At 36.1% G+C, this 16,861-nt stretch overlaps 1 protein-coding gene across 4 annotated transcripts in view; it reads right to left on the bottom strand.

The window, feature by feature from the left end:
* LOC128022260 (IQ motif and SEC7 domain-containing protein 1) overlaps positions 1-16,861 on the bottom strand; it is a 158,063-nt gene that overhangs the window by 75,323 nt on the left and 65,879 nt on the right. The window contains exon 1 of one of the 4 annotated variants that reach the window (XM_052609624.1): positions 294-462. The exons of the other annotated variants lie outside the window; for them this stretch is intronic. Within the exon in view, the coding sequence (XP_052465584.1) occupies positions 294-316 (23 nt within the window). The 5' untranslated portion in view covers positions 317-462. Of the gene's footprint in view, positions 1-293; positions 463-16,861 lie in introns of those variants that run through there. 4 annotated transcript variants of the gene reach the window in all.

Here is a 16,861-nt window from a genome sequence, read left to right as displayed (position 1 = left end):
TCAAACACATGACCCAAGATTCTGCTCCTCGCATGATGTGATGGCTTTTCAAAATATTAAATGAAGCATCAAGCTACTGCAGCAGTCAAGTTGTCACGTATCAAATTGAAACGAGCTCTTACCCTCACAGATAAGGGCAGAATAACACTCTCACGAGCTCTCTCCTTCATTTATTTGACACCATGCTCATGAATGCAATGCTGAATAACATCTGTTGTTTCAGAATAAAACAAGATCAATATTCCTGGCACAAATCACACACACTCACATGCACAATTCAAACATGTACTCACAAATGGTAGCGATAAGAAGCCATGAAGATGCTATGTTGTGTGTGAGTCTCTTGAGCGCGCCAAACTAAGCTTCAGTCACACACACACACTCACACACACCTCTCTTCTCTCAAACACTCGCAGGCGTGTTCAGCTCATTCAAGCTTAGCCTCAGCAGGGCGGCACACGGCACCGAATGTGTGATGTAATAAGCAACACACGCAGCAGCAATCAGTGACGTTTTCTATGAGATTCAGAGTTGTGAATAGGCACATTCATATGATGGATCAAAAATGGTATGATTGGAAATGCACTTTCTGCCCCCGATTTGTTTTTGTTTACATCTGATCTGTCCAAACCTGAACTGTAGGATGGCTCGGGTAGCCAGAGACCCAGTTGGCTCTGTGGTTGCTATAGTAACAGATTCTGTTTGTGAGGCTGGACCAATCAGCACGCGTGTGGAGCATTACTAATGACACAAACAGACTCATTAACAACTAACAAAACCTTGTGTGAATAGACGAGCTGAAGAGAGAGATTTAAGAAATGTTTTTAAAGTGTTTAACTGTTGGTCTACATCTCTATTATTAAACTGTTGTGCCCAATTATTAGTTTTTTTAATTGTTGGTTTTTGTCTCTAATATAACATTCCTTGTTTAATTGTTGATCTAAGCATGAAATCACTGTTGGTCTATTAAAAAAGAAAAAGAAATACAATTAAAATAGTTGTACAAAATGCTGTACAATTGTTTATTTTGTTGCTCTACAATTCCTATATAAAACCCCTGCTATGATTTAAATTTTTTATTTGATTTTATTTATGATTTTAAATTTAATTATTTTATTTTACTTGCATTTCTAATATAAAATTACTTGGGCAGTTAAAAAATTGTTGATTTTTTGTAAAAAATTAAATTAAATGCAAAATCTATGAGTGGGATTAAAAATGTATTATTGTTGGTTTACATCTCTAAAATAGCTTGGCCCTATTACAGTTTTGTTGATTTACCGTTTAATGTTCCTAATATAAAATTGTTGGTCACAATTTAAAATCATACATTTTTGGTCAATGTCCCAAATATAAAATTGTTGGGTGCCATTTTAATTAAATTTTTATAAAATATCTGGGCCTAAATGTATGTATATATATATATATATATATATATATATATATATATATATATATATATATATATATATATATATATACATATACAGTACAGACCAAACGTTTGGAAATATTACTATTTTTAATGTTTTTGAAAGAAGTTTCTTCTGCTCATCAAGCCTGCATTTATTTGATCAAAAATACAGAAAAAAATGTAATATTGTGATATATTATTACAATTTAAAATAATTGTTTTTAAATTTATTATACTCTAAATTATCATTTATTTCTTTGATGCAAAGCTGAATTTTTAGGATCATTAATCACACGATCCTTTAGAAATCATTCTATCAAAGTTGGAAACAGTTCTGCTGCTTAATATCTTTACAGAACAAGTGATACTTTTTTAGGTTACTTTTTATGAAAAAAAAAAAGAAAAAAAAAAAAGAAGCTATGTTTTTAAAATATAAATATTTTGTAATAACAATATACACTACTGGTCAGTAATTTGGGGTCAGTATTTTTTTTTCTTTCTTCATTTTAAATAGAATCAATACTTTTATTCAGCAAAGATGTGTTAAATTGATAAAAAGTGATAGTAAAGAAAATATATTATTAGAATATATATTTTTATTTTTATTTTGAATAAATGCAGTTCTATTTAACCTTTTATTCATCAAATATATTAGACAGCAGAACTGTTTACAACATTCATAATAAATCAGAATATTAGAATGATTTCTAAATGATCATGTGATAGACTGGATGTTACTGAAGGCTGGAGTAATGATGCTGAAAATGCAGCTTTGCATCGCAGGAATATATATATATATATTTTTTAAAGATATTCTAATAGAAAACTATTAATTTAAGTTGTAATAATATTTCACAATATTACTGTTTTTTCTGTATTTTTGATCAAATAAATGCAGGCTTGATGAGCAGGAGAAACTTCTTTCAAAAACATTAAAAAGAGTAATGTTTCCAAACTTTTGGTATATATTATAAACGTCTGTAATACAAAATCGCTGGCTGTGATGCATTTTTTTAAACTGTTGATCTACATACTTAATATTAAAATTGCAGGTGGCCCACACATCAAGATTAACCGATGCCAGTTCGACCTTTTTTTCTGGGATGTCTCAACAGACAAACCATTCCTCTCCTGCTGGGAGCCTCCACCACGTACCTGTCACCAGGTAACAACAACACCGTGGCACATGCACATTACCGGTTACCATAACAATACCTGTCAGATAAAACACATTCCCAACAAGCACCAGGAGACTTAACCGGCTCCCACACACCCTAATACCACCACGAGCTGACATAGCACTCAATGCAGAGAAGGGCTTTAGAAACATCTCCACCCTGATATAACAATGTCAAAGCCTTTGTTATTGTGATTCAACCTCCTGAAGAAGCATTGCACTGTGGGATCACATCTTTTCAGGGGAAGGAAAAGGCAAAGTAATGAGGCTGTACATCCCCACGCAAACACGCTCATTATGAAGTCATGGTGGCAGGCACGAGGCAGAGACTTTTACAATATGTGTGCATGCATGTAGAGATGATGGACAGGGGCTGGGAAGAAAAGCTGGAGGTGCATCTATCAGGGACACCAGCTTTGATGCAGCTGTCAAGAGATGCTGAAATAATGATACATCAAAATAATGTGCATTAAATTCACTAAATAATACAATGTTAATCTCAAAGACATGTACACAATAATGAAATAACCATTTGCAAATACCTAAAAAAAAAAAAAAGAAAAATCTGTCATCCACAGAGTTTCACAAAGACATTTAAAGGAATGCATTGCATTTAATTCATGTAGCAGGAGACGAGAAAAGTGCAAGCACTGGCAGTCCACTCAGACACACCAGTCTCAACACTAGAGCGCTGCTAAATATAGGTGTCAACTATAAAATAAAAATTCCTGAATCATTTGTCATTGAAACAGGTACATACTGTATATGCATAATAAAATAAAAAAAATTCTACAAACCAGGAATGTGCTACACTTCTTTTACAAAATCAGCTAGTGCATGGGTTGTATAAGGGTCAATGACAAATAAGGTATGGCAAGATGAGAAATTCAGAAATCTTTAATAAATTTTAGTTTTAATTAATCTGTACAGTACTTTGGTTGCAGCTTATGTTTTTTTTAAATGTGCTTTATAGATTAATAAAGTAAACTAAACTAATAAAAAAAATTTATTTGGTCCTTTTTTAATAATTTTTTTATTTTTTACAAAAGTTACTGAATGTACCTGAAAATGGTGTAAAAGACAAAGAATGAGGAACATTCAATATTTTATGTCAGCATACTCATAGAAATAAATACTTCATTTTGAAATATTGAAAATAGATTATTAACGTTATCTCGAAATGTAAAGTTTAATGCGTTTTCACAATATTTACAATATTATCTGTTTTCTAAATAATCTTTGACACATTATGTAACAATTGTTAAAAAAAAACATTACACTAAACCAGATGATTACATTTTATTCCATATTCATTTTCCTGTATATAATTCTATTTTTATGAACAATACTGATTACGCCAATTGACACAAACCAGTCACACCACCTGACTATGTTTTACAGCCAAAGGCCATTGTTTGTTGAAGAAATTGACTCTGAAAATCAATCATGACAGTCAACAAGTTCAGCTGAAGTGGTTTTATTTTATTTGTAATAAAGATCTCCTGAAGCGAAGTGATGTGATTTTGTTACAAAAAAAGCCTAAATGTAAATCTTTATAAACCGTAATCTCTAGCTTTCGCTAACTGTCTTAATGGTGTACAAGAGAGGGTGGTGTTCCAGCCAGATGACATAGGATGTAAACGTAGCGTAAGATCCGGTAAGAACCAAGTTTTGTTTACAGCAAAAAGAAAACTAGTCTTGTCTCGGCTTATACCGAAACACTGACATTTTTCTTTACAAACCCTCATTTTGTACTTCTAATTTGTGACTGTTGTTGACTGGAACGCCACTCTCTGTTGTGTTCTCGCATACAACAGTTAGCGGAAGCTAAATAGTTCTAATGTAAGATTATGCCAAACTAATGGTGGCTGAGAGACATATGCAAATAGAAAAAACACCAGTAAATTAAGAAAACATCTTCATCAGTTTGACAACACATACACTGCAAATAATTACAATGCGAACAAATACAGAAATGCACTGCAAAAACTCGCAATAAAATCAAACACAAAAACGCACTGTAAATACAGAAACGTGCTGCAAATACACACAGACCACATTGGAAATGTATAAGGGAACCGCAATAAGTGACGGACCTAGATGGACACGCTTCGGTTTTGTTTTAATGCGGTTGGTTGAAACACTGACTAAGCGATTACGAGGCATGTTCATTCATTTTTATATCATAGAACTAGAAGTAAAGAGGAAGAGATGATCATGCTTTTATACAGCGATCTGCCATGCCACATCAAAGAGCATCAAAACCACATGTATTGTTTGAATTTTCCATAAAATATTTACATAAAATGAGACAGATTCTTATCAAAAGTAACAAATGTCAAACTGGAAGTTTGAATTGAATTTAGACTCATGCCAAACTGAAAAACAGTACTGACATGTTTTGGTACGAATATGTGTACATCATCGATGCTATTTGATCGAATAAATGCTTTTTAGTATTTTATTTAAATTAAAAAAATTGTTCATTCAAATTATAATCTATTAACATTTACAGCATTACGAAAAAATTCAACAAAATGCAAACTATAAAATGATGCAAAATGTTATTGAATGTATGTATTTTTCAACACATTCTTATTGATGCTTTCAGAACAACCACAAATCTTTTTATTATTTTTTTACTTTATTGACTGTATTTGACACAGCTGGATAAAATTTCCTTCATGACAAAACAACAGAATTTGCAACTAAATAAGAAACAGAGAAAACAGCATCCTTGACGACCAATCATCCATCACAATTCCACACACATTCTGAGGTGAGGAAAAGAGGGAGCAAAACAACACACAAGTGCTCTATCTATGATCCAACTTCGATTCCTGGAAATAGCACTCGTTCACTCCCCTAGAGACAATGGCTGGATATTGTGTGTCTACGTTTGTGTGTGTGTGTGTGTGTGTGTGTGTGGTGGTTTCAAAGAGGACTGCCCCCAGTCTTATTCACTCAACTACTTGTGATCAGAACTTCGTTTCGGCTGAGAGGGCCATGCTGAGTTACTCTTTCGGCGATGTTCAACCTCTGCCTCTGAGGCTCTTGTCTGAGGAGCTGAGGCAGGCTAATCTCTGCTAGCCCTGAGCCATACTCACCAACAATACAGCACCGAGGGAGAAAAGATTACTTACAACTGAACATCTATTACGGAGAAAGTATTTATTGATTTGCTGAGAGGGAGGGAGGGGCTTGATACATTGGAGAGATTTGCAGCAGAATTGAGGCAAACATATTCATGAGGCAGAACTGATACAGAAGTATCTGCTAATTTTCAATAAATCATAAAATAAAAATAATGTAAAACAATTTAATTTTAGAAAACCGTACACAAAATATGTGCCAAAAATTGTAAATATATATATATTTATATATATTTTAGTTTGGCATTAGTCTAAATTCAATTGATATTTTGCATTAAGTATATATATAAAATTGAGTTAGAAGTGTTCATACAACTGAACCGAGGCAGTAGTGTTCAAAAGACAGAACGGAGGCAGAAGTGTTCAGGTGGCAGATCAGAGGTGTTCATGAGGAAGTAACATAACATACTGTAATAACAACACACTAACAGAAGTCCTCAGACTAAATCAGCTCATCATGAGGCATTCTGACTTAAATATGCACGTCAAAAGCTTTCCATGACTGTACACCGTAATGCACACACAGAAACGCTCGTGACCGGTCTCTCTTTCACAGGCAAAAAGGCACCAAACACCTGACACCTCATCATCTCAAAGTGGGAAAGAGAGTGAAACATATGGGGGATCTATTTGCATGCCTCACATCTCCCTGACGCACTTAAGAGTCACACTCAGTCTTCAGCTCTGCTCTCTGCTCAGAGGATCACTCAGACTGTGTGTATGAATAATGGACACACATTAAACCCCAGATGTGCAGCAGGAAAGAAAGAGAGGAACATAAAGAGAGAAAAGGAGAAATGAAGTCGCTGCAGGGGACAGACAACTCAGACACGGGGGGGGGGGGGGGGGGGGGGGCTTGCGTGATCGAGGGCTCATTTTAAAGGGATGATGACAGAGGTTCAGATAGACCCGTGTCAAATATCTGTTCCTGGATCAGTGTGCTGACGAGAAGCAATAGTGTGTGTCTGTGTCTGTGTATGTGTAGCTCTAATGCTGTTTAGCTCCTCCAATACACTGTCTCCCTCCTCTGGAAAAGAGCCATGTATGCTGTGATATTACAGCCCAAACAAACAACAACATGCATTCAAATATAAACGCCACAATAACAAGCAATTAATACAATTTATGCCATATACAGTAAAATAAAGATGATGAAATATGAAATGGAATATTTACTTTAATTATTGAAAATATGATGATATTACCTAATTAAAGGGGATTTAACACAACAATTAATATGTATTATAAGGGAACTTATCCTTTATTCGTTCCTATGCAGTTGCTATTGTGTTGAGTGTTTCTTTTTACCCAAGTAGAATATTCTGGCCCTTATTCAACACAAAAATGGGATTTTCTTTGCTCGTTTCATTAAATATTGTATTTTATAAGTTATTGTATTTTCTGTAGTTCAAACTGTAAACCACAGCGCTAGCAGCTCCATGCCATGGGCTTGATTCCAAGGAAACCGTCTATCACATATATACCTTGAATGCAATGCAAGCCACTTTGAATAAAAGCATCTGCAAAATGCATAAGCATAAATATTGTAAGTCAGACTGCAATGAAAATTAATAGAACACCTCTCATAAAAAAGCCACATGATTTGAGGTTTCACTCATATCGGAAAAACGATTTGAGCAAATCCTAATGTTAATAGCGATGAAAGCACAACTAAATAGTTCAATTTACAAAACTTCAAGATAACAATGAAGTTTAAACTAGAAATCCACATAAAAGTATGTTTTTAACAGTTAGAGAACTGCATGGTTTATGAGAGTCCAACTGATGTAATGTGGCCGTTAGGGGGCAGTGTTTTCACACAACTATCACACCACGTGTTTCTCTGCATATGAAGTTGATGAGCTAGCCACAGCTGACATGCTCAGATCATCAGTGCAAACAACATTTCACTGGCGATTACAACACCAGAAATAAAACCCTGTGTTTTCTGTGTTGATGACTAAAAAGCAGCCAGAGTGCAGTCGAGGTCACAGGCATGAAATCAGTAGGCAACAAAATTTCTGCTCTCGCTGTAGTCTGGCACTGACTGAGCGCTCTCTGAAAACAACTTTAGATGTTGTCTACAAAAAAGATGCACAGCGGGGAAAGTTGGAGGCAATTCTGCTTGTCAAAGGAAACCTGCCGGAGTGTAGAACATTGCTTCAATCAAAGCCAGACGATGCAATGATGATTACAAAAACTTTTCTAAGGGCACAATTGCTTCCATTATCATTACAGTTTATCACTGTGACTAGCAGACTAGCGCTGACAGGGAACTGTCAGAGTTAAATGAAAGCCCGGTTTCAAATTGTACAGGTCACTGCAAAAAACGACCTTCGACAGAACAAACGCCTCTGACAGCAGTAACATGAGCGCTTCAACCCAAGATGTTCGATCGCGAACGTCAGCACTATTCTCACACAGAAGTATAAGAGGATGATATGATATCTTAGCAGACGATCCGCAGCTGCACCTGTGTAAAACTCACTGATGCTAAATAGAAATGTAGAGAAGGATGTGAAATAATGCAAATTAGATCTCAATTATGCATCAAGACACATCCATTCTTAAAACACTGATTACAAAATGACTGCGATCAATCGGTTTCAAAGGTCACCAGAAAGATGGTGAGGAGTAAGCAGGCAATTATTTCAGTTTGCTCTGTGGTTCCAGCTGCGCATATACAGAACACACTTGGACGTCCACACACAAACGCAGTCTCCTAAGATTTCATTGTTCGATGTGAACTGTGACAGGATCTCTTCCCTCTCTCTCTCTCTCTCTCTGGGAGTGTTATGATGAGCGGTGATGGACACAAACTGTTAAATCAAACCCCTGGAGGCTAAAGCAACAATTCCAGACCCCTGAACCTGCTCAAAACTCTACTAAAGGACCATTGCAGACAGAAGCAACACACATTCGCTTCCAAACCAACACATTTACACACATTACACAGCAAGTCCACAATGAGGTCCACACTCAATCTGTTCCCTAGCTCTTAAGTAAACACTACAGCATTTGCTCCCAATATTGGCTGAAGAACAATGCAAAACAAACAGTTATCCTCTAACCAAAAATGCGAATAATAAAACAAGATATAAATAAATAGTGAAGTAAAAATATGTAGTAATGAAGTATAAATGTCAGTGCAGTGCAAGCAACCACTGTAAGACATACAGTACAGTAGTAAATGTGACATGACCTCGTAATCGCATTAAAGGTAATTGAGCCATCAGTGTCCAAGTGTTTAGTGAATCATGGCATTTGCTAGTGCCTAAATTTAATATACTGATCCACAGCATAGGGACTAGAATGCAGAATGAAACGCCAGACGGTACAACACACAGGCCTTGGCCGTCAAGACGTAATTAGACAGTGACAAATTGGTATGCTCTTATTTTTGAGAGAGGAGGATGATCAGGAAATGTCACAAACCAGATTTAAACTCACTGTATGTGTCAGATCACAAGTGCTATTACCTAACTGGCACTGACAAAAAACAATAACAAAAAAAAAAACACATTTTAATGTCCCACAAAAATGTCTGAAGTTGATTTGCTGCCATAAATCCTCTACTCCAGCTAGGACAATTAAAAGCAAGCTAAACTGTCAGTCTTATAACTGACGTTTATGTTTAATTAGAGTGAGAGAGAAGGTGAGTCTCGGGCTCCGCACAGGTCTCTGATGCTTTCGTAGCACTTCACCACTCTGTCTCCGCTATTTACTACAGCATCTCGCCTCCCAGCAAGACCCGTGTCTCCTTGGAAACAGAGCTTTGGCTGTGATTTGTGTGTGTGTGTGTGTGTGTGTGTGTGTGATGTCTGATGTAGTGGGATACTGCCTGTCCCTTGAGCTCTGGTTGGTGAGACTAGTCAAGCATCTGTAGCTGATGGAACACATATGCCAAAGACTGCAGCTGTACATGAGAGAAGACACATCCTCCACACAAGCACACACACAAACTTGACTTCCTCTCGAAAACCAAACATTTCTGAATGGATGCTGAAATGGCTTTGTGTTGTCACTGGGATTGTCATTATAGGTATATCAATAATTGCTACCAGTAAATTGTATGGTTATGAATAATGATTTTGATACCACAGTATATCAATACAATAACTAAAAATACACGGTTGAACAAACTCCTTTGGCTCGGTGTTCATCTTCAGTTCTCTCTTCACATCAGTTCAGTCAGTGTACTGTTTGAGTCCATGAACTATTCCGGGATATTGGTTTGTTTGAACTCAAAGGGAGTGTCAGCCACATTAAAAAAAGTGAACAGCTTAAGTCATTTGTGGATTAATGCGTATTGGAGACACGAACCATTTAAAAAGATTCAGTTCGATTTGGTGAACTGGTTCAAAAAGATCTGGTTACATCGAATGATTCGTTCGCGAACCGGATATGACAAACTGCTTTGTTTTGAACTCTCTCTCACAACAGACACGGAAGAGAAGACAATGCTGAATAAAGTCGTAGTTTTTGCTATTTTTGGACCAAAATGTATTTTCGATGCTTCAAAAAATTCTAACTGACCCTTTGATGTCACATGGACTACTTTGATGATGTTTTTCTTATCTTTCTGGACATGGACAGTATACCGTACACACAGCTTCAATGGAGGGACCGAGAGCTCTCGGACTAAATCTAAAATATCTTAAACTGTGTTCCTAAGATTAACGGAGGTCTTACGGGTTTGGAACAACATGAGGGTGAGTTATTAATGAAATAATTTTTATTTTTGGGTGAACTATCCCTTTAATAGTGAGAAAAGTGTGACCAAAACATCTTACTGGCTTTCTTTCTCTTTCTCATGGTTATGATGTTAATGTCATTCCTCTCTCACTTCCATCCCTTTCTTTCTCTCATCCCGGTCCACTGAATACTGTACACCACACTTCCACAGAGTCCTGTCAGGAGGTCTTTAAAACTAATTCACAATTTGTTTATCTGTTTGACGGAAAAGGTTGATCCGAGCCGTAACGCTTTAACCTCCTCTACAATTGATGGCCTTATGACGAATTTCGCCGATTTTTGGGGACAAACAAAAGTAATGAGGTAAACGCTTTGGAAAAACTTACATTAATTTCTTTTCCGCCTGAATGTCGCTGCTACATTTGACGTGCGCCTTAGCAGTCCACATAGTGTATTTCCTTACATTAAGTCTTTTTTCCTTCTTTTTGAATCATGGTTTCATTCTTTACACCTCATTTAGTGTCTCTCCAATTCAGCTTTCATAAATATTTGAGACATTTGAATATTTCACGACAAATATGATGCATAAGAATGAAGAGTCATTGGGGACTCAAAACAGCCGGAGAAAGAGAGAAGGAAAGAGAGACGTTAAGAGGGCCAGAGTGAATGTCAGCAGTCGTTCCAGCTGTACGTGTTTGGACTCGTGATAAGAAAGCGACCAGACAGCGAGAACAGAACTGTAATGATTAATGAGAGAAAGTGTGCCATCTAAATAGATCAGCCACAGGATTTTGATTAAACATGAAGCGTTTGTACAGTTAAAGAATCACGGACAAACATCTTCACACTGAATCCACTCAGAAGATAGAATCTGAAATACACTACATGTGACATGCATCATTGTATTTTGAATCAAAACTAAGTGAGATACATAAGTTAACCCAGAAAAATGGTCATAAACTAAAAATATAATTATAAAATTAGTATTAAGTAATATATAATTAAATACTTGATATAAAATACTTGTATGACAACTGTAATGTATTTTTAAATAATATAATAATGATACAATTTATATTATAATTAAATACATTAATGTATTTTATTTATCTCATTTGAAAAAGATAAAAAAAAGAAAGAAAGAAATGACAGGGATGGTGTTCCAGGAACACTTTCTTCTTGGCAAAATTTTGATTACTGTTCCGCAGCACACATATCCTGAGAGAAAACGGAATTTTCTATCCAAGCCACCGATAAGCCTGAGGAAAGCTCCTGAAACTGATGAAACAAACCTATGCTCTCACACTGGATCTTCAGTGGTTCTCAAAGACAATAAAGTTCTTAGTAGCCAAGATCGGACTTTGAAAATGACAGTGACATGGATATTATCATCCTTATCGAAATGTACCATAGGAAAGCCAGCGCTCTGAAAAAAAGTCCCACAAAATAATGATAGGGTGGAATAATAGTGTAAACTGATTAAATTCGGCAGTGTGTGAAGTTAACCATAACTCTTTATATTAGCTATTTAATTTCGCAGTTGCACCCCTACTACTTTGGTGAAATTTAGCCTACATCAGTTTAGTTTGTTTGGCCGGAAGGAAATTATCTTATTCAATACACTTTCAAAAGCACAAGCCTGGATACACACAAATCCAGGAAGAAGAGGAATATATATTTTTAAAGATTTTCATACTATACTTCTCTCTATTATGATACTGTACTATAGCAAATAAAAACTTTTTGAAACTTCAAGATGTGCCAAAATCATGATGGCAAGCCCTGAGGACACACAGAAATCAATCTGAACACTTCAAAGCACTGGTGTCCTCCTTATCAGTTGTTAAAAAGTGCAGAGAAAATATCAAAATTAAGCCATAAATCATAACGGCTTAAGGTCACGCAATATTTGTATGCAGTAATGCTCATTTGGTTTACTGTATGTTGAATATGAAAAAAACATTCTTATTCAATTCAATTCAAGTTTATTTGTATAGCGCTTTTTACAAAACAAATCGTTACAAAGCAACTTTACAGAAAATTATGTTTCTACAATATTTAGTAGTAGCTAGTAGTTTGTGCACATTTGACAGGATTTTAGAAAAACTAAAAAATAATAATAATACAAGACGTAGTCAGCTAGACGATGAACTATCAATATTATTAATTAAGTTATTATATGATTAAGTCACACATTTAGGAATAATTTCTGTTTGTTCATTCAGGGTTAGCATCATCTGAGGTCCTCTGAGGGTCAGCATCATCTCTTCTCAGGTGTTCTGGATCCAGACTGGAGCTTGTGTAAATCCTAGTTACCACGGGATGTGAATCCCGTGGCAAAACATAGAAACAAAATACAGACATCATTAGCATAGCTGCTGATCCAACAAAGTAAAATTAGTTTAACCCAAGCTAATGAATAAAAATGCACCTTTGATCAGATGCAACTACACTCACAATTAAAAAGATACATTATTCGAATGCTTGGCGAAAGAGATGTGTTTTTAATCTAGATTTAAACAGAGAGAGTGTGTCTGAACCCCGAACATTATCAGGAAAGCTATTCCAGAGTTTGGGAGCCAAATGTGAGAAGGCTCTACCTCCTTTAGTGGACTTTGCTATCCTAGGAACTACCAAAAGTCCAGCGTTTTGTGACCTTAGGGTGCGTGATGGGTTGTAACGTGGTAGAAGGCTAGTTAGGTACGCTGGAGCTAAACCATTTAGGGCCTTATAGGTAAGTAATGATAATTTGTAACTGATGCGGAACTTAATAGGTAGCCAGTGCAGAGACTGTAAAATCTTATGCAGCCTTCACATCATACTGGAATAACTGTAAATAACAGGTGAACACAGATGATTCACTGTGAAAGACAATTGCTATTTGACATGCTTAAGTTTTTATTGTGAATTTCGACTGTACAAGCTGTTAATGAAGAGATTAAGCTATACACAGAAACAAATTCCACCATTTCCTTTTGGAGTTTAAAAAATGCACAGCTAAAACATTAATAACAAGTCTGTTGTGAATCTTTTGCTGTACTTTTTGTTCTGCTAGCGGTGTTAAAAAAGGGAAATAAATGTGAAATTGCCCGAGATGCTTACCACTTTTTTTCTCCAACCAATCACCTGTGAGCAAATCACATTGTAATCACGATCAAACTTGTAAAGAGGAACATAAGAGGGAAGATGTTGATTACCTTATCACAACCACTTGTTCTATAGCCTCAGAATACTTTCTGAACTTATCACACATACATCTGCAGATGTACATTACTGTTAAAAATATCATCATCATCATCATCATTATAATTTTTTTTTTTTAAAGAAATTAATACTTTTATTCAGTGAGCGTGCATTAAAAAGGTGAGCATCAAATCGGCATATTAGAATGATTTCAGAAGGATCAAGTGACAGAAGACTGCATTACCATCACAGGAATAAATTACATTGTATATATTAACGTAGAAAACTGATTTTTATAATTGTATTAATATTCATCAAATAAATGCTCTCGGTGAGCATTAAAAATACAGAACATATCTTACAGACCCCAAAGCTTTGTAAGCTACTGTAACAGAGATTCACTTGTAATGCACTTGTTCAGCTACCCTAAAGAAAAATATTTCATATTTAAATAAACCCAATAATACATCTCCATGACAACAGTCATAAAACTATAAAACTAAGTCAGATGGAAGTAGATATTTTGAAGGAATGAAAAGCAATATTGTGAGTGCTCTCAAGCTTGGTTTATGAACAGATTCCAGTATAACTACTGTCTGGGTCTAGAAACATTTGGGCAGTTTCTGTGACACAGAGAACAATTTGTTACAGTCTAACAAAACCCCCTTTGATTCGAGGAGGTGACGCATTCACACACCATGACAAAACAAAATGATAAGAACAATATGGCTTCTATGAGCTGATAAAAAATCTGTAGCTAAATTTAGATGCACTTCAAACCAAAATAAAAGGCTACAATAAACAACATTTTCTTCAGAAGTGGTGTGTGAAGAGTCAGTTTTCACTTGCATCTGGCACTCAGCTAATGTTAATTTTAAATGTTGGTTGTTGGTTTCCAAGAGTTAGTTTTGCGTGAAGTCTTCAAGCTCTCAGCACAGATGCACATGATTGTGTTCAGAGGAAAAGAGGCGGGAGCTGGAATCATTTTCATCAACACCTGAAAGGCAGGAGGGAGTCCATTTGTGTGAGCGAGGAGTCTGTGAGGCTAAACAATGGAAGAATGAAATATCAATCTGTCAATTATGTTCCCACAAGCCCCACATCGCAGCAAGACACACTCGCTGTGATTACCAGGCGCGCAGAGTTAACAAGCATCCAGCGTGGGCAGAATGACCACTGAGAGATTCCCACAGCCTCTGCCTTGAGGGATCTTCAGTGAGTAAACGAGGGTTAATCACGTCTAGTGCCAAAAATACCCACAAATCACAACTAGCCCGCAGAGACAAAAAAAAACAACAACAAAAAAAAAAAACATTTGAATTAAATAAATCTACAGGAATATCAGGCCCCTGAACAATCAAACACACACATAAAATATTGTGGATTGTCACATACACAAAGGACTGTCTGTATATTTAAGCAATATTCCATGTTTACCATGTTAAATTCTATTTGAAGCATTTGTGAAAAATGCTTAAATTACAGCAACACACTCAAAATTAGAATACACATAATTTAAAACTATATCTAACTATAAACTGTACCAATAATATAAAAAATAAGACTACTTAGAAATAAATTCTTACTGGTCTTGTTCCAAATGAAGTTATATTCAATCAAACTCAAGTCATGTTCATGTGGCATTGATAAACCTGGTGACTTTCTCATGACACACGCAAGGACACCAAAATGGGAAAAAACATAACTGTCCACCCGGAAAAGTTGTTACAATTTAGGCTACACGGCTCACACACAAAAAAAAAGTTTGAGTAAAAAACAAAAATACACCATTTTTGCATTATTTTGATGTTACCTTACATGAAAAATTGAATAATAATATAATAAAATAAAAATTAAATAATTATCTATAAAATACTAAATAATTATTTTTATATTTAAAAACTTTTTTATTTTACTTACGTAAATCAACAACATAGCACAAATTCTGTCTACAAAGCTCTCCTTGTTGTAAAATTGGGATATTGATTTAATTGATTGACTGAAAAACATTTCGAGTTGTTTGGTCATAGATTACTGTTGAAACACTGCAAAGTTCGCTGTTTTGTAAGCTGATGCATTCACTTATTAATCGGACTGTACTTACACCCCTCACATTCTCATATTCATTCACGTCAAATCAAACATGGTTTAAGTTTATTGTAAATCCACTATGTGAAAACCTCAGAGAGTGTATCTTTAAACAGCCCCACCAATTTCCATTCAATGGTGTGAAATTAAAGCACTAATTACTGTGTAATTACTTAAGCAATGCCAAGAACAACAAACTGTAGCTGAGTAGAGGGACAGAGAAGCCACAGGCTGGGGGCGCTGCGCTACAAGTGGTGGTCTACGGAGAGAGACTGACAGGATGGTTTTGTGAAAGCTCACCACAGCGGGCACATGAGCAGTGCCGTGCGGCCCACCATATCAACACACCAGCTCACAGCCTCGGGTCACATACAGAGGCTTATGCGGCCGCATGTGTTCAGGTTCAGTGCGGGGATGGGAAGACTGACATTTTACGGAAGCTGTCTGATCGTTCTCTGTCAAGAGCACATCTGTCAGAGAAACGGCGTACCACAATGCAAAGCCATGATCTCAGTGCTTAACAAACCACAAATCCTGATAGATCAAGCTGAGAGTTAGCCAGAGGCCCATTGTGACATGTGGGGAAAGGGGGAGAAAAATAAAGAAAAAGAAAAAAAAAAATCTTGAGCAGTGAGCAGGAAGGTCTGGCTTGCTATGTAAGATGGCAGGGGTTTTACAATGCTGTGGTAAATCCACATGTACCATATTAGGATGGATTTTAATGAGGTAACAGTGACTAGGATTTCACTGCCACGGAAATTACTGCTCAAACTTCTGCTGCCAAATAAATCTATTTCAAATAATATATATTAAAGGGTTAGTTCAGCAAAAAAAAACTTAATTAAGCCATAAATTACTCACCCCGAAGTCATCCTAGGTGTTTATGACTTTTTTCTTTCAGACGAATTCGGTTGGAGTTATTTAAAAAATTGTCTCTGATCTTTCAAGCCGTTTGATACAACTCTCGGTCCACGAGAAGTTTAATAAAAAGCGCATCCATTGTAAAAAAGTGTCTCACACGGCTCCGGGGTGGGGGGTGAACAAAGGCCTTGTGTATGTGTTTTTCTAAGAAAAATATCCATATTCAAACGAAGCAGTTCTGGGGGAATGACCTGTGAGGTCAGCTTTGCGCATTCGCCGCTCAAAAGTGAT

The sequence above is a fragment of the Carassius gibelio genome, chromosome A11 (assembly GCF_023724105.1).
Source record: "Carassius gibelio isolate Cgi1373 ecotype wild population from Czech Republic chromosome A11, carGib1.2-hapl.c, whole genome shotgun sequence".
In the NCBI taxonomy this organism is placed as follows: Eukaryota; Metazoa; Chordata; class Actinopteri; order Cypriniformes; family Cyprinidae; genus Carassius; species Carassius gibelio.
The sequence above is the reverse complement of the archived record's forward strand: the minus strand, read 5'-3'. Positions and strand labels throughout refer to the sequence as shown.